The sequence below is a fragment of the Alexandromys fortis genome, unplaced genomic scaffold (assembly GCF_014885135.2).
Source record: "Alexandromys fortis isolate MF-2015 unplaced genomic scaffold, M_Fortis_MF-2015_v1.1 scaffold_90, whole genome shotgun sequence".
Taxonomy (NCBI): domain Eukaryota; kingdom Metazoa; phylum Chordata; class Mammalia; order Rodentia; family Cricetidae; genus Alexandromys; species Alexandromys fortis.
This window is the reverse complement of record NW_026067985.1, coordinates 7317594-7339850: the sequence shown is the minus strand read 5'-3', so window position 1 is coordinate 7339850 and position 22257 is coordinate 7317594. Positions and strand designations below refer to the sequence as shown.

General features: G+C 53.7%; 1 protein-coding gene across 3 annotated transcripts in view; it reads left to right on the top strand.

Annotated features, from left to right (window-relative positions):
* Cux2 (cut like homeobox 2) overlaps positions 1-21973 on the top strand; it is a 172965-nt gene extending 150992 nt beyond the window's left edge. For 2 of the 3 annotated variants that reach the window (XM_050159008.1, XM_050159007.1), the window contains exons 10-22: positions 516-620; positions 2863-3054; positions 3131-3189; positions 4424-4472; positions 4548-4668; positions 5421-6062; positions 6733-6834; positions 9755-10539; positions 11034-11205; positions 12331-12600; positions 14434-14622; positions 15921-16194; positions 19186-21973. In XM_050159008.1, the coding sequence (XP_050014965.1) occupies positions 516-620; positions 2863-3054; positions 3131-3189; positions 4424-4472; positions 4548-4668; positions 5421-6062; positions 6733-6834; positions 9755-10539; positions 11034-11205; positions 12331-12600; positions 14434-14622; positions 15921-16194; positions 19186-19948 (3723 nt within the window). In that variant the 3' untranslated portion in view covers positions 19949-21973. The remainder of the gene's footprint in view (positions 1-515; positions 621-2862; positions 3055-3130; positions 3190-4423; positions 4473-4547; positions 4669-5420; positions 6063-6732; positions 6835-9754; positions 10540-11033; positions 11206-12330; positions 12601-14433; positions 14623-15920; positions 16195-19185) is intronic. The other variant, XM_050159006.1, reaches the window with a different exon arrangement.
* Positions 21974-22257: the final 284 nt, after the last annotated feature.

Genomic DNA, 22257 nt, shown 5'->3' with positions numbered 1-22257 from the left:
AGTAACTGCAGGAGTGGGTTAAGCTCTTTTAGCAAATTACCCTGCTCTGTCTTTAAGCATTCAAGCCTTCTCTGATGTTTTTAATAACTCCATTTTGCAAAAGGAAAACTGAGGCCTTAGAAGGCCAAGTGGCTCTCCCAGAGGCCTATCACAGTCTGTGAACCGGGGCCACCTCTGCAGATGCCCCCTCTGGGGCACAATCTAGACACAGTCTAGAGCCACCTGGGAATGGGTGCGGACAGCCACTTCCTGCCCTTCCCCCCGCTGGTAGAAGGAGTATGCTCGCTTTTGGGGTCCCAGGCACCCCAGCATCATCTAGAGGTGCCCCTGGCAGCCTCTGTTCTAGAATGCCATCTCACCAGGAAAGGAAAGGGGCCCAGTCACGAGCGCAGTGGTGGCTTCCTAGGTCGTGGCCTGGGTCAGGACCCACAACATGAGCACCTAGATCCTGGGAGCCCCAGGGTGGTGCAGGTCTCGCTTTATGCCTCTCACTCGCTCCCTTCTTCCCTCCCCAGCGAGCAGAGGCCGCCCAGCGGGAGGTGGAAAGCCTACGGGAGCAGCTGGCCTCTGTCAACAGCTCCATCCGCCTGGCTTGCTGTTCCCCTCAGGGACCCAGTGGGGTAAGGCTGTACCTCGGAAGGGAGTGTGGCAGAGGGAAAGACTAGAGGAGGCCACATCTCTGCCCATGGGAAAAGTGGGAGGCCCTGGAGGGCACTTTGGATGTGAGCAGGGACTCATGGGCGCTGGCATTGTTAAGGTCGGCCTCCTAAGATGGTCACTTGCAACCTGTTTTACCAGCACAGTAATGCTGGTAATGCTGTAGCCACCATTTTAACTGGTCCAGCTTCCATCGACTCTTGATTAACGAAAAGCCTTGTGTCTTCCTTCGGATGCCTCCATCACCTTGCCCGGGAATGCTGGAATTGTTCACAGGTCGGAGAGGGTCACACCCATTGCAAGGTGTGCCAAGATTTGGGCAACGAGATTGAGGTGCAGTGCGTTTGGTGGCCACCAGGGGGTACTGTTGAACATTGGTCTTGTATTGGTTGGTGGCTAGAAGAAGGCTTGGGGCTTGTACTTAGCCCTTAGCCCTTAAGTCCTAAAATTTACAGGTGATTCCCATGGGTCCTGCCTCTTCTGTCAGCCACATGCTATACAGAATCCACCTCGAGGTCCCTGAACAAGTCAGCCCATCTTTACCCTTTTCCCTGGCCAGCACCTCCTAGGGTCCTGGGGTCATTGCCTGCCTAAAGGTTTTAGTCACCACCCACCATTCTGCCCTTATGTCGTCTCCGGTCTTCCCCCTTCCCATGTTTCTGCACACAGTGTTCATTCCGTCCTTAACATGTGGGCACTGTTACATGTGTAACAGTGTGTATACTGGACAGTGTCTGTCTATAGCCGTGACAGTGTGTGTGCACACATGCTGACTGTGCCTCAGTTTCCTCCCCCCATCCTCACCTACCTTACAGGGTTATGGAGAGGACTGCGTGGCTCACAGAAGGTGCTGGGAAGCAGCCAATGCTTTTGACTGCTATGATGAGCATGTGGCTCTGCTCCTCAGAGTTCATGGCCTCTTGCACCCACGCGTGTGCGTGTCCGGGATGATATGGATCAGTGACTGTGGGTCTTTGATGTGAGACGTTCAGTGTGTGTGTGTGTCTGTCTGTCTGTCCGTGTGAGACTCCAGGAAGGTACATGTGACTGGCTCCCAGGAGACGGTGTCTTTGTTGACCTGCCAGGTGACTGTCCCAGAGAAGCGCTATCTAGAGAGCAGCAGAGCCTTGGTGGCTGTCTGGGGAGGAGTTACCGGTGGTTCTTAATTAACCCCCCTGGAGCCTGCAAATGGCTAGCCAGCCACAGGGAGCCTGGCTGGTTTGGGAGGCAGTTTTTCTGAGCACAACAGTGGCGCTTGATGCTAATTAATTTAATGTATTAATGGCATCCGCTTCCTGTTTTAATTGGCATTTATCTCCAAGGAAGAAAGCAGGATTAGTAGTGGTGGGCTGTTTTTGTGCAGGAAGGTTTTCTTTTTTTTCTAAGTACTTCTTAGATTGTGTGACTGAGCCTGAGACTAGCCTGACCCAGGTCCCACAGCGTCATAGGGACACAGGGGCAGTTTCCAAGACTCTAGATGGGTGACAGGCCTGGAACAAATTAGGAGATAGAAGATGCCACAGTAATGTGGCCTGTGCCTGGGGTATCTTTGATCTAGCCTGAGGCTCCCTGGTTCTCTGGACGGGTCGATTCCCTCAAACCTGTTTTGGAATTTCCTTTGCCACAGTTCCTCCCTGCTCAGCCCCCCCCCCTTTTTCCCCTTTCTCTGTGTGTACGTATACATATACGCACATGGGCATATATGTGTATGTGTGTGTTCCCGTGTGTGTTGAAGCCAGAGGACAACCTTGGATGCTGTGCCCTGGAGGCTGTCCACCTTATTGTATGAGAGAAGTTCTCTCAGTGACCTGGACCGCAGGGACTAGGCTAGGCTGGCCCGGTAGTGAACTCCGGGGATCCAGCTGCCTCCACCTGCCCAGCACTGGGCTTCACAAGGAGGCCGCCACGCCCAGCCTTTCCTCATGTGCTCCAGAGATGAAACTGAGGCCCCCCTACTTAAACCAACAGAGGCTTAGCTGATCTGGAACCTTGTGGTCATCCTCCTGCCTCTGACATCCAGCCATGGTTGTTCTTTGGCAAGAAAGGTTGAATGGGGCATGGCTTATGCAGAGGAAGCTGTGCAGGCCATACATAGGAGATAGGAGATGCCTGGGATGTTGGATCACCAGACAGAATGTTCCCTTCTGTTGGCTACCAGGGACGGCAAAGCCTCTCAAAGCCGCTCACAACCCATTCTGTCCCCAGGAGAAGGTGAGCTTCGCGCTGTGCTCAGGTCCCCGGCTGGAGGCAGCACTGGCCTCCAAGGACAGAGAGATCCTGAGGCTGCTGAAGGATGCGCAGCAGCTACGACACTCCTTGCAGGAGCTGGAGGAGGTCTCAGCCAACCAGATCGCTGAGCTGGAGCGGCAACTGGCAGCCAAATCTGAGGCCATAGAGGCAGGTCCCAGGGTGGCAGGGTTGGCGGCAGGCTGGGAGCACGGGGCCAGCGTCACTAACCCCGTTTGTCTTCTAGAAACTACAAGAAAAGCTCGAGGCCCAGGCTGACTATGAAGAGATTAAAACAGAGCTGAGGTATGAGGCTGAACGGTGCTGGCCGGGGCTGTGTGCGAAGCCCATGACCGCCCCTCTCACCTTCCCACTGCAGTGTCCACATCTCCTCCAGTTAGCACTTGGCCCATCAAAACTAGTTCAAGCTAGGCATGGTGATGCATACCTGTTAGCTTAGCATTCAGGAGGCTGAGGCAGGGGGGCTGTCACCCCAGCCTGGTCTTTCAACAAAACAAACTGGTTGTCTTAGTTTGGTCTCTACTGCTGTGGTAAAATGCTAATGCAAGCCGACTTGTAGCTTACAGATTCCAGGCCATCATCAGGGGAGGTCAGGGCAGGAAGCGGGAGCTGGAGCAAAGGCCATGGAGGATGCTGCTTCCTGGCTTGCTCAGCCTGCTTTCTTAGAGCACCAAGGACCACTTTGCTTGTAGAAGGGCTTTCCTTCCGAAACCAATCACTAATCAAGAAAACACCCCCACAGCCTATAGGCCAATCTCACAGAGACATTTTCTCAGTTAAGGTTCCCTCTCCAATGGCTCTGGCCTGTGTCACGTTGACAGAGAAACTAGGCTTGTCCTGTTCCGTGACGACGTGGAGATAGTCACCTTGTCATAGTTTGCAGTAGACAGTTGACCCTTGGTGTCCCCAGGGTCAGAGGCCTAAGCCCCCAGTATGACTATGGTAGTGTACTCCATGGAAGCCAGGCTCAGCCTCCTGTGACTTCATCCTCTCTTCTCCCGTGACCCCTAGCCCAGTGGCCGCACACCCCTCCATTCCTGTGGACCTGCTTCGGTGCTCAGCATACAGGCCAAGGCAAATCCAATTTCTGCTTTTTGGAACTTTCTGAAAAACAATGTATTCTATCATTTCCATCCATGTTTGCTAAAAGCACAAGGCCGGGTAGCCCAATGGCAGAGGATTTGTGAGGCATGCAAGAGGCCCTGGGTCCCTTCCCTAGAGCCACGAAGGAATGGAGAAGAAGGGGTGGGAAGCAAGAGAGAGCTAGGAGAAAGGGGGAGAGAGGTTGATAGTACTGTAAACCTGTAATCCCAGCCCCTGAGAGGTGGAGGCAGGAGGACCAGGACTTCAAGGCCAGCCTCAGCTACATAATGAGTTTGAAGCTAGCCTGGGCTACCTGAGACCCACAGACCCAAGGTTGCCTGGGAAGAGTCTAGTAGCAAAGGTATAGAAAGCACCTCACTTGGGGCCTCCCCTCCTGCTGGGGCGCTGACCCAGGCCTCTTCACTTTCTCTGGCAGCATCCTGAGAGCCATGAAGCTGGCCTCCAGCACCTGCAGCCTCCCGCAGGTACATGTCCCCGCCTCCGTCCCTGTCCCCAGAAGCCAGCTGCCCCCCGAGCCTGCACCAACCATGTTGTCTCAGCCTTGCTTCCTGTCTCCTCAGGCCCTGACCAAGCCAGACGACCCACTGCACATGGCCAAGGAGACGTTCTTTCCCAGTCAGAAGTTCCTGATGGAGAAGCCGGCACTGCTGGCCAGCCCTGGTAGGGGACAAGGGACACTCTGAGGGCCACCTGGGCTGGGGTCTAGGCAGGGATGCCCCTGGACTGTTTAACCCCCTCCCAGGGCCACTGCTGTCTATGAGGCAGGAGATCCAAGACCAAGCGCGGGAATGGAACACATGTTGTGCAGTGCTTCCTCATATCCAAAGTGCTAGGGAGTCCCAAGGCTCCCGATGACCTCCCTTGACCCTGAGTCCAGCTGGGCTTTAATAAGAAGTCAGGACGGGGAGGTGTCCGTACCCCACCCCACAGCCAGCCCTCAAGAAATGGCACACAGCTTAAAACTGCCTTCTCCCCACAAGTGGCTCAGTGACCTTTTAACCTTGTGACCCTCCCCAAGAATACAGCAGGGTCATTAGTCATCCCTTCACTTCTAAACTGAAAGTGCTGGTGGCCGGAGTGGTCACAGTGAGCCCATCCCCGCTTGCTAGAGTAATCATCCCAATGGCAGCAGAGGGCACCCACAAACCAGCATTTGAAGGGGGTCCAAGGAGGTAGGATTTGAGAATGCAGGGGAAACAGCCAGTGTGGGTATTATCTCTGAGATCTATAGCCTTTCCTTCTCCCTGTCCCTCCATCACCCCATATTTCCTGTCCCCGCTCTCTGAACCCATCTCTGTCCCCTCGCTCTCCGTCACTCTAACCATGTCTCTTGCCTCTGCATACCCCTCTCCTCCATTACCATCGGCCTCTTTGTCCCTCTCTCTGTCTGTGCATCCCTCCTGGTGTTCTAGAGGAGGACCCCTCGGAGGATGATTCCATCAAGGGTTCACTGGGCACGGAGCCCCCCTACCCTCAGCTTCCACCTCCGCCAGGCCTGGAAGACCCACTGTCCCCGAGCCCTGGGCAGCCCCTGCTGGGCTCCAGCCTGGGTCCTGATGGGCCAAGGACTTTCTCACTGTCCCCCTTCCCCAGCCTGGCATCCGGGGAGAGGCTGGCTGGGGACCCACTGCTGCCCAAGAACATAATGGGCCCGGCTGCCTTCAAAGGGGAAGCAGGCAATCTGCTGGCATGCCCACCTGCCTTCTATGGTGGTGCCAAACCTCCAACGGCTCCCGCCACCTCGGCACCCGGCCCTGAGCCCACTGGGGCCCCGGAGCCTGTGGATGGGGCTGGACCAGAGGAGGAGCAGCTGGACACCACGGAGATCGCCTTCCAGGTGAAGGAACAGCTGCTGAAGCACAACATTGGCCAACGTGTGTTCGGTCACTATGTGCTGGGACTGTCACAAGGCTCGGTGAGTGAGATCCTGGCACGGCCCAAGCCCTGGCGCAAGCTCACGGTGAAGGGTAAGGAGCCCTTCATCAAGATGAAGCAGTTCCTGTCAGATGAGCAGAATGTGCTGGCCCTGCGCACCATCCAGGTGCGGCAGCGAGGTGAGCCATGAAGCAGCCCCACCACCGTCCAGCGCCATGTGTAACCCGGGGTAGGTGAGCTGCTGCCCTGTGCCTCAATTTCCCCCTTTTGAGGGAAAGATGTATGACCTCACTCCCTCCTTCACTGGGCCACTTCCCCTACTTTTACTCCCCCAGACTCACCCCAGGGCAGCTCAGCCTGGGCTCTAGGCCAGTTCCCCAACTTCCCCATCTGTCAGCTCTCTGGAGAGGGGCTAAAAGGACCCAGAATGCCAGGATGGCAGAGCTGCTCCAGGAGTGGAAACTGGTCAGGCGTATGCCTTTAATCCCAGCACTCAGGAGACAGAGGCAGGTGGATCTCTGTGAGTTCCAGAACAGCAAAGGCTGCACAGAGAGACCCCATCTTAAAAAAAGAAAAGGGAAGTGTTAGCTGTTGCCATCATCGTCGTGGTCTGTTACTGTTAAGCCGAAGTCCGGCTGGGCACATGGCTCAGTGCTAAGCACTGGCCTAGCATTTCCAAGGCCCTGGGTTCCAGCCCCAGAGTCACTGTGCCATCAACCGTGTGTCCATAGAGTAAGCTGTGGCCCTGCCCTTCCCGACGACAGTCTGGTCCACACCCTCCTGCCCACCTCCGGGGCCTGACCCCCACACCTACAGGCCCCACAGCTGCCACCTTCGTGCCTCCCCCAGGCAGCATCACCCCGAGAATCCGCACACCTGAGACAGGCTCAGACGACGCCATCAAGAGTATCCTGGAGCAGGCCAAGAAGGAAATTGAGTCTCAGAAGGGAGGTGAGTAGACCTTAGCCAATGACCTCTGACCCTTGTCTGCACCTCAAGGCTGCTCTGAGCAGGGGTGGGGCCTCCTCCATCTGTTACCCCAGAGCATTCCAAGGGCCAGAGGACCTTTCTGGAGCACAAACGCGGGCATGCCACTGTTCAGGTATCTCCTGCGGCTCCCGACTGCTCCCAAGAAAATATCCCAGCCGTTTAGCAAGACCTCCAGACCAGAGTCTTCATGCCCTCCACGCCTCTCCCAGGACTCCTATAGACCCTGACACTACGCCCTACCCAGGATATTTAACCAACTCCCCTTCACTTCCTGATGCATCACCTCCTCCAGAAAGCCCCCACCTTACTCAGATGGGCTGCTGCGGTCTTCCTACTGTGACCTACAGTACTGAGTTCGGGATAACTAGACTGGCTTATGCTGCGATTAGCTGATTAGCTGTGGGACCTCGGGCTAGTAATCTGGCCTCTCTCTCTGCCTCTATTTCCTCATCTTTAAGATGGGGATAGTATTAGCCCACTTTTCTGAAAGCTGTGGGGGGGGACCAAGTGAGGTCAGTGCTCACCAGTGGGGGGAAATGCAGGTACACAGAGGAACGTGGACAGAGCAATACAGTCACAACCATCTTCCATCCAGGTGGTGGTGCATGCCTTTAACCCCAGCACTTGGGAGGCAGAGACAGGCAGATCTCTGTGAGTTCGAGGCCAGCCTGGTCTACAAAGCAAGTTCCAGGACAATCAGGGCTTCAAAAGGAAACCCTGTCTCAAAAAAAAAAAAAAAAAAAAAAGGAAGGGGAAGGAAGAAAAAAAGAAAGAGATCTTCCTCTTCCTTGTGATTCTGCAGTCAGTAGAATCCCTGCCACTGACTTGGGGGCTTCTGCCCTCAGGCCCAAGTTGCACACTTAGCACCCAGCAGTATATCCTTGGCTGCCTGCAATGCTAGGTTCAGCGCTCCAACCCCACTGTGTGGTGTCTCCTGCCCCCTGGTGGAGGATCAGCACAAGTGTCCTGGCTGCAAAGCCGTATATGGAAAAATGTGTCCCCGACTGAGGGCACATACCCGGTGGGCTGTCTGCACTGCCCCACTATCTAATCCTCAGAGCCACTCATGATACATCTTATAGCTCCCACTGCATGCTAGACAGGGCTACAGATGCTGGTGAGATTTAGCAGTCAGTCTGGGTGACAGACTGTGTTAAACTGTGTTAACTGGCAGTGTTAAAGTTAGCAACAGGATCGAGAAAATGTTCACTCTCGGTAACAGGGCCAGCGACAAGAGACTAAGTTACAAGGGTGGGCACACCCCCCAACTCCCACCTCCACAAGCCCCAAACAGCTGGAAAGAACCAAGTAGAGAGTACTAGTCCTTGCCAAGGAGGAGGGGTTCTTGGCCCCCTGCTAGCTCCAGGTGTCTACTTGAGAGAACCAAAAGAAATGTCCAGAATGGGGGGAGGGGCATTTATATGACCTGCTTATGACAGGGACAGGCTGGCTTGGCGGTGGTGGCGCATCCCTTCTATCCCAGCACTCAGGAGGCAGAAACAGGAGGATCTCTGTGATCAGAGTGAGCTCCAGGACAGCCAGGGCTATACAGAGAGATCCTGTCTTGAAAACTGAAGGGGAGGGGAAGCCTTCCCATCCCGAAGAGCCACACTCCCCAACTCAGCCTGAGTTGGACGGTTCTTTGAAGTCATGTGGGTTGTCATCCCTTCCTGTTTGAAATGTTTTCTAGGTCACAGCACGGACCCGTGCTGTGTTCCTCTCTGTGTCCCCAGGATGCAGATGGCACAGGAGGGTCATAGAGGAAGGTCATGGGGACCTGTCTGGTCCAGACACGGCACCTGATCATATCCTGATCAATTGCTGTTCCTGGGGCACAGACGAGTCTGCCCTTGGTTTGTGATATTCTCTCTGCTCACTTCCTGTGTGGCCTTCTCCTTGTACGTGTTCATTCGCTTAATCGTGTAGCTAACTGAGCCTCTGAGAGCTATGGCCTGCACCCAGTTTAGAGAATCCGTGTGCCTGTGACCCGGCCCTCCTCTCTCCTCTCCTCTCCTCCCCTCCATAGTCGTCAACCTGGGTTTTTTTCCTATCAGTTTATCGTGTTTGCCATTCAATAAGATCTTGTCTTAAATCGTGTTGTTTAACTTACTTGCTTGGTGCTTCCTGGAGACATGTTACACTTCCGATCAATTTTTTAAAAAATATTTATTTATTATGTATACAATATTCTGTCTGTGTGTATGCCTGCAGGCCAGCAGAGGGCACCAGACCCCATTACAGATGGTTGTGAGCCACCATGTGGTTGCTGGGAATTGAACTCAGGACCTCTGGAAGAGCAGGCAATGCTCTTAACCTCTGAGCCATCTCTCCAGCCCCCGATCATTTTTTTTTTTTAATTTTAATCTGACACAGTATTTCTCTGTGTAGCCCTGGCTGTCTGTAGACCAGGCTGACCTCTGGGCGCTGGGATTAAAGGTGTGCGCCACCATGCCTAGCCTGTGGATCACCTTCCAGAGCTTTGTTTCCTGTCCTGGTGTGTCACTAAGATTCCTGCCTGGCTTTGCAGGGAACTCCCGTCTCCCTGCTGTGTTCCACCGTGTCCACCCCATCGCTCATTATCCGGTCTTTTCTCTTTCCTAACCCTGAACTTGTGGGCTCATGGCACATATAAAAGGCATGGTTTAGGTTTGGGCTTTGTTTTGGACACCGTCTTGACTCCGTCTTCACTTTCCCTGTATGTTCTAAGATTTTACTATCGATCTGATTATTTTTTAGATGCCTGTCTAATACTCCACCAGAGCATTACTGCCTGACCAGTCCCCCACTGTTGAACACAGAGGTTGCCCCCACATCCATATGTTTCAAACACAACTTGGTCTGATAATGGGCCCTTGTTCACCCTGTCACCCTCCTCCCACAGGTGAGTCCAAGAACTCCACAGCTTCTGTGAGCATCCCCAACGGCACAGCCTCCTCCAGCACCTCGGAAGATGCCATCAAGAACATTCTGGAACAAGCCCGCCGTGAGATGCAAGCCCAGCAGCAGGCCCTGCTGGAGATGGAGTCGGGACCCAGGGGCCGCTCTGTGCCTCCCTCTCCTCCAGAGCGGCCCTCGCTGGCCACTGTGAGCCAGAACGGGGCCCTGGCCTGTGTGAAGCAGGAGGATGGCGGTGGCGGCTGCAGCAGTAGCAGCAGCAGTAGCAGTGTGCAGGCGCCGCTTGCTGTCCTGTCCCCGGCTGCGTTTGTGCAGCGGATCATCCGCAAGGTGAAGTCCGAGATCGGCGATGCGGGCTACTTTGACCACCACTGGGCGTCGGACCGCGGTCTGCTCAGCCGTCCATACGCCTCCGTGTCGCCCTCCCTCTCCTCCTCTTCCTCCAGCTACTCTGGACAGCCCAATGGGCGAGCCTGGCCCCGTGGAGATGAGGCAGCCATCGCCCCTGAGGACGAAGCAGCCATGGGCGAGGATGAGCCCCCCAGGGTGGGAGAGCTCAAGGCTGAGGCCGGGGTCCCAGAGGTGGGCGGCGGGCGGCTGCCCTACTACCCGGCCTATGTGCCCCGCACGCTCAAGCCCACGGTGCCGCCCCTGACACCTGAACAGTACGAGTTATACATGTACCGGGAGGTAGACACACTGGAGCTGACCCGACAGGTCAAGGAGAAGCTGGCCAAGAATGGCATCTGCCAGCGCATCTTTGGGGAGAAGGTGTGGACCACAGGGGACCTAGGGACCCAAGAATAAGGCCCACTGAGACCGTGGCCCTAAGATCTGTAGTCTGGAGGGTGACCCGGGTGGGAAGCCACTGCTCAGGAGCCCAGTCAGATGTCTGACTGGTATCTAGCCATCCCTGGACACTAAGCCAGGTAAAAGCCAATCCCCTGCCTCCCACACTCCTCTGGAGGTCCCATGGTCCAGCCCCTGAAGAGTAAGGACTCAGCCCAGTCCAGTACCTTAATGTCCCTGGTGTTGGAATCTCAGGTTTAAATAGCAGAGGTTCAAGAAGGGGTCACAAACCAGAGCTGGGAGAGAAGACTTAAGTGGGAGGTACAAAGTGGCATCCGGGAGGGACAGTGACCCTTAAGGTCACGTGGGAGTTCTGTACACAGGGCCATGCCGAGGGTGGAGAGCAGGTTCTGAAGGGCCTGGGAGCAGCCAGGAAGCCCACATACGGGATTTGCTAATCTGCCTTCCACCTGTAGGTCCTGGGATTGTCCCAGGGCAGCGTGAGCGACATGCTGTCACGGCCGAAGCCATGGAGCAAACTGACCCAGAAGGGCCGAGAGCCCTTCATCCGCATGCAGCTGTGGCTGTCGGACCAGCTGGGCCAGGGCCAGGGCCAGGCCCCACCCCCGCAGCCCAGCACCACACAGGGTGAGTACAGGGGACAGGGCCTTGCTGGCCCACCTCTGCCCCCTCTCCATCTTCCACACCATTCTACAGCCCCCAGTGCTAACACCTGGGACAGGTGTTCCTGACCCATGCCCCCCTTGCCCTCCTCTGTTCTACCCAGCAGAAGTAAGTGCTGAAGGCTTGGGCCCAAGAATTTAGAGCAGGTGGGACAGACAAAGCCGCTGGAGCCCTGTACTTCCTCCCCCCCCCCCCACAGGGTCAAACTCACCAGCTCCCTAGAGACCCAGCGTTGCTCTTCAGTCTGTCCTAGCACAGGCCTGGGCCGGTCAGCTGGTCACTAATGAGAGCAGCCGCAGGGTGGAGCCTGAACTCAGCAGGGGAAGAAAATGGAGGCCCAGAGAGTTGCCTAGAGTCACAGGGCCAGTGTGCAGGGCTGCTGGTGCCCTGTGGGTGGCACTCATTTCAGAACTTGTGGCTGCAGGCAGAAAGGCTCACCTGCCCCAGAGACCGCAAAAAGGCCCAGGACCAGAGCCCAGATTTGATAACCCGATCCAGGGAAGCCACACCTTGAGTCACAGAAATAACCAGGACTGCCAGAGGGCTACGAACCAGGACCTAGTGTTAGGTGACAGAATCCCAGGTCCCAGGTGACGGTTTCACTTGAGCCATAGGACTAGAGCTCAACTCTTAACTCGTGGCTACAAAACACGGACAGGCTGTTGGTAGACAGACAGACAGGCAAAGCAAGTGACAGAGAGACATCTGGCAGAGACTGATGGGCAAGAGAGGCTGCAGACAGGTGGCAGACAGACAGGCAAGCAGCACTCGGGGGTGGAGACAGGAGGATTGCAAGCTCAAGGCTAGTTTTAGCCATGTATGAAGGCCCGTATCTCCAAGTGGAATTGTTGAGAAGAGTTGAACTACCGTTCATCAGTAGAGTGTTTGCCTAGGATGAGCAAGGCTCTGGTTCAACTCCCTGCCCGACAGAAAAAGGAAAAGCTAGGTAGCATGAGGACCCCTGGACAGTCCCTTCCTGGGATGCACTATAGTGGCTGAAGATGCCTTGGTTCCAGTCTCAGCTCTGACAAGCCATCCTGCCCAGCCATGTCCAGTGGCAGTGACCACCGCACTGTCTCTTGCCTACAGCCAGTCCCACTGAGCCGAGGTCCTCACCATCACCTCCCCCAAGCCCCACGGAGCCTGAAAAGCCTTCCCAGGAGCCCCTGGGCCTGTCTCTGGAAAGCAGCAAAGAGAATCAGCAGCCTGAGGGTCGGGCCAGCTCCTCCCTGGGTGGGAAGCCCTTCTCAGGCAGCCAGGCTGCAGGGGGCATCCAGGAGATGGTGGCCATGTCCCCAGAGCTGGACACATACTCCATCACCAAGAGGGTCAAGGAGGTCCTCACTGACAACAACCTAGGTACGTGGCGAGGCCGGGGTGCTGCCCGCAGCCCTAGACTAGCTCTTCTGGACTTGGAGCAAAGTGTCACTGGGATTCTCCAGTGACCTCAGGGCCAGCCTGGAGCTTCCAGCCAGCCCTGAGCATGCAGGATCCCATGGGAGATGCATGACTCCGACCAGGACTCCTGATGAGGAACGAAAGGGAGGTGGCACAGCTTGGCTCTCAAAACTGCCCTGTGGCAGGCCTTAAGAAACCCCAGTCAGCTCAAGCCTTTAATCCCACTGCTTGAGAGGCAGAGGCAGACAGGATCTCTGAGTTGAGCCTGGGCTACACAATGAGTTCCAGGACAGCCATGTCTCGAAAAGAAAAAAAAAAAAAAATTCCATTCCCTGGAGCAATGATGATGCCTGTCCATGGGACCAGGGACCAGGGTGACTGGTTCCTCTGAATCAGAGATGCATGCCAGCTCAGTCCCCCACCAGGGACACATGCAAGCCCAACAACTGTCACCACGGATTTTATTATGAGAGAAAGATAGTGTTGTCCCACTACCCAACACGAAGTGGGCACAGTACTCATTCAGTAATCCTAGCACTGTAGGAGGCTGAGGCAGGAGGATAACCACAAGATCGAAGCCTGCCTGGGCTACAGAGTGAGACCTTTTCTCAAAAAAAAAAAAAAAAAAAGTTCAAAGTCAATAACAGAGGCTAGCCCAGCAGTGGTGGCACACACCTTTAACAGCACTCAAGAGTCAGAGGCAGGTGGATCTCTGTGAGTTTGAGGCCAGCCTGGTCTACAGAGTAAGTTTCAGGACAGCCAGAGCTACACAGAGAAACCCTGTCTGAAAAACAAACAAACTAACTAACTAACTAAAAAGCATGGGGGCTGGAAAGATGGTTCAGTAGCTAAGGACATCGGCTGCTCTTTCAGTTCCTAGCACCCACATGTGTAGCTCACAACCATCTACAACTCCAGTTCCAGGAATCCAGTGTCCTCTTCTGCCCTCCTAGGGTATCAGGCAGGCAGTGTTGTGAAGACATACATGCAAGCAAAACACTCAGACACCTAAATAAAAAATAAAAACAAACAAACACCTGGACCTGATGATGCACACCTGTAACTCAGAGTTAGCGTTGGGGCAGAGACAGGCCGATCCCTGGCCAGCCAGGACACGGTGAGCTCCAGGACCGGTCAGAGATCCCGTCTCCTTAAAAACTGAGGTTTAGAAAGCAATTGAGGAAGACCAAGGTTGACCTGTGGCCTCCACGGGAAACAGTTGGAGCCAGGTGTGTCCTTCATCCCTGTCATCAGTACTTGAGAGCCTGGGGCAAGAGGATCACAAGTTTGAGCTACCAAGCAAGATTCTTAGAACACACAAGAAGCTAGAAAGGGACAGGGGTGGCAGAAAGGGGAAGCACGGAGCTTGCCCGACATGAATGGGGCCTGTGGTTTGATCCCCGGCACCCTTCCCACCAAAAACAGTCTATAACCCTGGTGACCTTCAGCAGGTGCCCCTCTAGGCTAATCTAATCCTGGAGTAGAGTTAATGGGTCAGAGGTCAGACACATTTGGAATTTGGATAGAATCCTCTAGGGTATCCTGGGGGTGGGGTACAAGCTTGTGCACAATACAGGGTGTGTGTTGGCAGTTTGGAGGGGCGGTCCCATGGGAATGAAGAACCATCCTACAGAAGATCGGTTTTTGTGTTACTGCCCAGTGCCAACCCTCCCCGGTCTCTTGTGCAGAAAGAGTGCTGGGCCACCCTCCTTGGCCTGCTCCTCCTCTGACTCCCCTGGGAGTGGCTCCCTGTGGCTGGCCTGGGGTGACAATTGCCCTCTGCCCTGTCCCCAGGGCAGCGGTTGTTTGGTGAGAGCATCCTGGGGCTGACACAGGGCTCCGTGTCGGACCTGCTGTCCAGGCCCAAACCCTGGCACAAGCTGAGCTTGAAGGGCCGGGAGCCCTTCGTGCGCATGCAGCTGTGGCTGAGCGACCCCCACAACGTGGAGAAGCTGCGGGACATGAAGAAGCTGGAGAAGAAAGGTGAGACCAGGTCCCTGCCATAGGCTGAAGACCCCCCATCTGGCAGCAATCCCCTACCAAAATCACATGTGGCGTCTCTCATGCCGTCCACACATCCAGAGATGGCACGTGGTCTTGCCAACGTCAGCAGCACGCTGCCCCCAGCTCCCTGTCAGGCCTCTCTCTCCTCTGGATAAGCTCGATCCTCTGTGGGGCAGAGAGCAGGCCCAGTAGTTCCTTCAAGGGCATGCTGGGAAAGTGTCAGCATTGATAGTGCTTCCCTAGCATTCATGAAGCCCTGGATTCATTCGCCAGCACTGCCTAAACCAGGCATGGTACCACACATCTATAATTTCAGCACCATCCAGGAGGCAGAGGTGGGAAGATCAGAAGTTTAGTGCCATCCTAGGCTACATAGTGAGTTCAAGGCCAGCCTGGACTGCGTGAGACCTTGTCTCAAGTCAAAATAAGATACACCTCCAAGGACCTAAAGACTCCTGCTAGACCCCACTGCTTAAAGTTCCCAACTCCTCCTCCCAGTATGGCTCAGGTGGGCTTAAGCCTCTTAGAGCGAGTCTTTCTCTGTACAGCCAGTCAGCTCCCAAATAACCACACAGAGACTTAGTATTAATTATGAAAGCTTGGCCAATAACTTAGGCTTGTTTCTAACTAGCTCTTGTAACTTAGTTTACTTTCTGCCTTATGGCTTTATTACCTCTTCTTCCTATTACCCATCCTGTTTGCTCTGTGTCTGGCTAGCAACCCTGCCTTCTTCTTCCCAGCATTCTCTCTGCCCTGAAAACCCTACCTAGCTGTTGACTGTTGAGCTTTTTACTAAAACAGTCACAGTGACGTATCTTCACACAGCGTAAAGGACCATCCCACAGTCGCCTCTGGAGAACCTTCTAGATCTAAACCGCAGCAGAGCTTTTGCTCATGTTTTGTTGTGAGATCACCATGCCTGCTACCATAAGAGGGCTTATTCAAAGTGGCCCCTCACACAGCAAACTCTTGTGAAACTTAGTGGCACTTCTAACAGCCTTGCTGACCACAGAGCTCCCTGGTTTGAGCGCCCTCTGACTGCAAGCACCCCCTCATGACCTCTGGAGTGGCTGTGTTACAGAATATCCCCTAACCTCCACCAACCTCACAAGCAATAGCACAGGAGCCAGGACAGCATCTCGGCAAAGCCAAGGGGGCAGGAACAGGACAGGAGTGGGGACATGGAGGGCTCTGCTGGGCTGGCTGGCCACTGCCCCTGGAGATCTACCACCCCTGCCAAGTGGCAATGGCCCCTCACCCCGCCCCTCTCTCTCCAGCCTATCTGAAGCGCCGCTATGGGCTCATCAACACAGGCTCGGACAGCGAGTCACCAGCTGCGCATTCCGAGTGCCCCAGCCCCTGTCAGCAGCCACAGGAGCTGAGCCTCACGCAGGCAAAGAAGCCACGCGTGGTGCTGGCACCCGCTGAGAAGGAGGCGCTGCGGAAGGCCTACCAGCTAGAGCCCTATCCCTCGCAGCAGACCATAGAGCTGCTGTCATTCCAGCTCAACCTCAAGACCAACACCGTCATCAACTGGTTCCACAACTACAGGTAGTCACGGGTTGGCAGAGAGAGGGCCGTGGGAACACGGACACAGAGGGACCCAGTAGGTCATGGTAACACAGAGGGTCACAGGACACAGACATAAGGAAGGCCTGGAGATTCATGGGAACACCTGAGGGTTGTCTGGGCCTGGGGGCTAAGCTGGATCGCAAAGCTGTTTCTAGATTCCCAGATGCACTAACTCTGTCACCTCTAGCTGAGGGACCTGAGCTGTAAGCTATAAACAAGACTATAGTGTATCCCCCTTGTCAGTGTTGATGTAAAGGCCTGGTACAACCAGAACTGACAGTGACCCTCACGTCACACCCACTCTGTGCAGTGGCCTCTAGGAAGGAATAGATCCGGAGCAGACCTGAGGCATCTCTGGCTGGAGCTAACTAGGAACTCGTGGTCTCTCTTACTTGCGAGGCTGAAGGAACACCTGCCCCACTGCAGCCTCAGGTGTGGTGGCTCCTCCAAGCATGGCTCCTTTCCATCCTCCAGTCCAGGTCTCAGAGGTCCCAAGTGCTGTGGCTTTGGCGAGGCTGGCCTAGGACCCCCTGAAGGAGGCTTAGTGGAGACTGTAGGGATCATGTCTGAGATCCTACCCACTCTGAGCAAGAAGTGTCACCAGGATCCATGTGGCACTGTGGAAAGGTCTATCCATCCGTTCTGGGGCAGAGAGCTGTCCCAAGAGCCCCAAGAAGGAAAAAGGTTAGCAGGGGTGAGATACACATTCATCTTCCCAGCCTGCACGTCGGCATCACACATACCTTAGCTGTGTGGCCTTCAGCAGGTCACCAACCTCTCAGAGTCTCGTGATGATTCTGCCAGATGAGACACATCACTCCTGCCCCGCCCCAGTGCCAATCAGGAACTGTAGGAGTGAGTACCCTACGTAGAGCTTTTACGCAGTGCAGACCCAGACCATAGCACAGCAGGAGGTATGGGTCCTAACAGCTTTCTCTCCTCCTCTCCGGAGTGGCAATGGAGACACTGTCTCTGCTTCTCATTTCTCATAGGAACCGAGCATTCTAACATCATCCGTCACATTCTTTAAAAACATATCCAGAGTGAGCTGGGCTCCAGAGATCAGGGGGTCAAAGCCACCTTCCCTGAGCCTGATTAGCATATATACGTCATGGGCCAAGTCATTTCACTTCAGCCTGATTAATATGGCAAAGAGAAGGAGAGAAGGGGCAGGTGCTTAGGGAAGAGGGCATCTTGTTTCCAGAAAACTTGAACAAAGAGATCATGATGATTTGAGATGGGTTTTGAAGAACAAGTAAGAGCGATCTCAGCCGGGCGGTGGTGGTGCACGCCTTCAATCTTAGCACTCGGGAGGCAGAAGCAGGCGGATCTCTGGGAGTTTGAGGACAACCTGATCTATAAGAGCTAGTTCCAGGCCAGGCTCCAAAGCTACAAAGAAACCCTGTCTCAAAAAACAAACAAAAAAGAGCGATCTCTGTGAGTTCAAGGCTGGCCTGGTCTACGTAGTGAATTTCAAGCCAGCCACGGCTGATAATGAGACCCTGTCTCCAAAAAAGGAAGAAAAGAAAAGAAGAAAACCACGCTTTCCATAAGAAGGGCCCTAGGTTCCAAACGCACCAAGAGAAAGAAGGGACCGGGCAATGCCGACAAGAGAGCTTGCCTGCATGATCATGAAGACCTGATTGTGATCCCCAACTCTCACTTTTTTTTTAATATCTTTAATGCTTTGACCTTTTTTTTTTGGTTTTTCTTTTTTTTAATTTATTTATTAAAGATTTCTGTCTCTTCCCCACTGCCCAACTCACTTTTTTAAAGCCATGAAGTGGGCCAGCAAGTTGGGCTCAGAGGGCATCTACGACGCCTCCTGATGATTTTGACAACCTGAGCTTGATCCCCGGGACCCACAAGGCTAAAGGAGAGTGCCAAGTCCCCCAAGGTGTTCTCTGACTTCTTATACATGCGTACACTCTGGAGTGTACGCACGCACACTGGACAAATATATGTAATTTAAATTTTTAAAAAGAAAAGATGCATAACACCTGTGATCCCAAAGCTGGGGAGGCAGAGACAGGAAGCTCCTGGGCTCACTGGGCGATCAGTCCAGCCAGTGTGAGTACCAAGTTCACCGAGAGAGTGACTGTCTTAGACACTAAGGTGAAGAGTGAGTGAGAAAGACACCAGGCCGACCTCTAACCTCCATGGCTCCCCAAGACATTGAAGATAAAATAAGATGTATGAGTATTGAAGTTACCTCCCTATTCTTCCTTTCTTATTGCTGTGATAGAACACTGAGTGAGAATGTCTTGGGGAGGAAAGGGTCATTTGGCTGACACCTCAGTTCATGGTCCATCATTGAGGGAGGTCAAGGCAGGAACTGAAGCAGAACCCATGGGAGGAGCTGCATATTGGCCTGCTAACATGGCTGCTCCCTGGCTCATGCTAATATATATATACATACATACATACATACATACATACATACATACATACATACATACACACACATACAGGGCAGAGCAGAGCCTAGGGGTGCCGCCCACAGTGGACTGGGCCCTCCTACATCAGTTAACAGTCAAGACAGTCTCTCACCAACACAGCATGGGACAGTCCAATCAAGGCAGTCCTTCAGATGAGGTTGCCTCTTCCCAGGTTAATTCGGGTTGTGTCAATTTGACAATAAAAGCTAACCACACATCAGCCAGTGTTGACTTCTGGCCTCTGTGCACACTCACATACACACAGAAATCTCAGCTCCAGCGGCAGAGAGGAACATTAATTACCTGGTGTTTGCTCAGCACCTCCTCTATCCCAGGTACTAAAGGGAGGGAGGCAGGCACTGCCCCGTCAGCTGCTGTGGGAAGGAGGAACAGTGGACGCTGTAAAGAACAGGACTGGAAGGCACAGCTGTAGACATGAGTGTTGCCCAGGGTGGTCGCTGTTCTTGTGGGCTGAGTCTGGGGTCAGCAGCCCCTGTCGAGCTCCAGACCCTCACCCTTGTCTCTACCACAGGTCCAGGATGCGTCGTGAGATGCTGGTGGAAGGAGCACAGGATGACCCAGACTTGGACCCAAGTGGGGGTCCCAGTGTCCTGCCACCGGGCCACACCCACATAGACCCCACCCCGCAGAGCCCTGACTCAGAGGCTGAGGACCAAAAGCCCCCAGTGAAGAGCCTGGAGCTGCAGGAATCTGGGAGCCCTGTACCCCTAGCAGCCCCAGACAGGGCTCTGGTGAGGATTAAGCAGGAGGAAGATACAGAGATGGACGAGGACAGCCAACCCCTGGATGTAGGGGATCCAGACAGAGGACAAGGCAGCCCCAAAGAGGAGAATACTCATCCTCTGGGGAATAACAAACTCCTTTCAGAGCCGCCCAACCCAGACTGCCCCCCATTGCACATCTCTCAAGAAAAGGAGGTTGGGGAGCAGGTTCACTCAGACCCCCTGAGTTTCAAGTCCCCCTCAGAATCCTCATGCTGCAGCCTGGAGGGGCCACCGAACTCTCCCTCTGCCATCTCTTCACCAGACCTCATGACATGCGTGTCACCCGTTCCCTCATCCTCAGCCCCCATCTCCCCCTCCCTCCCTGGTGTCCCACCTGCCAAAGTGCCGAGTGCCAGCCCCACTGCTGACACAGCTGCGGCTTTGCACCCCAGCACCAAGGTGAATCCCAACTTGCAGCGGCGGCATGAGAAAATGGCCAACTTGAACAGTATTATCTACCGACTGGAGAGGGCTGCCAACCGGGAAGAGGCTTTGGAGTGGGAATTCTGAACCAGGGGTGAGGGACATACCCCAGTGGTCACCTTTCCTCCTTCCAGCTCTCTCCCAGATGGGGTGGGGCCAGAGAGGCAAGAACTCAGCCATGCAAATGTGGACAGCAATGTTAAGCCGTTTACGTTTATTGTTGTAACACTAGTTACCTGAAGTTGTGTGTGAGCAGATGCCGCCAGCCCTGCTTGTAGGAGGCACTGGAATCCTGCCTTTGTCCCCTCCCCGACCGGAGGCAGGACCAAAACAACACCACATTCTCACCCAAAAACTCCAAACTCTTTTAGAAAAATAAAGAAATATTTATAGACCTCTTTCAGCTATTTTAATAAAGGATCCTTGGAATTTATTCCCAGCTGATGCTGTTTTGATATTAAAGAGTTATAAAATCAGATGCTGTCACTGCTGCTGTGGAGCAGACACAGAAGCTGTGTCTTTTTTTTTTTTTTTTTTTTTTTTTGCCATGAGATGAGATTAAAAGACAACTGTTCAAAGCCATCACGAAGCATTCTAAGACGGACCAAATTCAGAGAACCCTTGGACTACGGTTTGGTGGTTTTTCCCCCATGCCTGTCTGTGAGACACAGCACGATGCTGCTGCCCTTCCAGAATCTGCGTTTTGCAAAGAAAAAGTCCAAAAGACTCTAAATGAAAACCTCCATGCTGCTGAGGGTGGGACCATGCTGGTGGCCTGTCTGCAGCCCCCATGTCACAGGAGATCCTGTTGCTGGTGGAAATGTTGCCCTTAGCGAATATAGTGTGTTTCACAAAGGCCTCCACTCCCCGAGTTAGAAACCTTCTATGTATAAACAAAGTGTTTCCAAAACCTTTGGAAGTCGGTGTGGGGGAGTTACTCAAAGAGAGTTGTTTATGTCAGAGTGACCCTGACTCCCATCCTGAATGGTGCCCGTACTTGGAAGGTTTCTCCTACGGTCTGAGCCAGGCCTTTTTTCCTAGAAAAGAGAAGTGTTGATTCACCATAGCCCTCAAAGCTTAGCAACCAGCTCCAAAAACTAGATCCATTCAGCTGGAAACCTCAACTCAGTTTCTCACCATCTTCTCAAGTTGACGTCGGTGCATCCCTGGAATGTGTCCGTGAGTCTGTGAAACTTGGAAAGGCTAAAGTCACCACAACATGGCCACCACATCCCCATGCAAGACTTGCTTGGGATCAAAGATGTGACTCCCCTGACTCAGAAGCAGCCTTCCCCCTACATCCTGACTGTGGCTTCCAGGGAGAAAGGACGGATGCCATGGCCTCCATATCATGTCAGTGGTTGAGTCTGCTGCTTTTATTCCTTTACTCCCCAAGCTGTGGAAGCTGCACTGGTGATAAACGTGGGGTCATCTCTGCTGCCGTTCAGTGCTCGAGGGACAAACCGCTCTTCGGTGCAGTGACTCTCTTGAAATCATGTGAACCAGAAAGTTGGCAACCAGAAAGGGGGAAGAAAAAAGAATGTTCCGGAATTTCTAATTCTTGTGCGCCCAGCCAGGCAGCAGACAGTAGACATCAGACAGGCCCTGGAAAACCTCTTTTCCACACACAACCCTGGCTATGCACCGAGAAGCTTTCCACTGTATACATTTTTATCCAGAGGAGGGTATTTTTGTATTCCGACACTAGGAAACCATGACAAGTTTTCAGAGGAATCCAGTCTGGGACAAACAAAGCCTGTCTTGGCCTCTGCCACCTCCGTTGCCACACACACCCACAGGGAGACCCTGCCACGTTTTGTCTTGAAGCTACATGTTGAGGTGATCCATGCCACACATCGATGCTACTAAGCAGAATTCACCGTGGGTTTAGTGTGACGGGATTCGGTGTGACCTTTGAACACAGAAGCCTGGTTGTGCAGAAGCTCACGGGCCTGCAAACAGATCTGGCCGGTTCACATCCTACAACTGTTTGAAACAAGACAACACAAACACGTGAACTGTTTCTATGAGAGATTGATGAACTTTGTCTAAAATTTTACATAAAGGGACACCTTCTGTAAACACGTCCCTAAATACAGAATTGTATAATAATCCCAGGTGTCCCCATCTGTTCTGGAGTTGGGGTGCAAGGTGGGTGCAGAGTCGGCTCTCAGAGGTATCGTACAAAATTAGGATTTTTTTTTTAATTTTTGTTTTGTGGGGTTTTGGTGGTGGTGTGTTTGTTTTTTAAGACAAGGTCTCACTGTGTAGCCCAGGCTGGCCTAGAACTTATAGCGATCTGCCTGCCTCTACCTCCTGAGTGTTAGGATTAATTTCTTTATTATTATTAGGGTTTGTGTGGTGTGTGCGTGTGTATACCTGTGTGGCAATCAGAG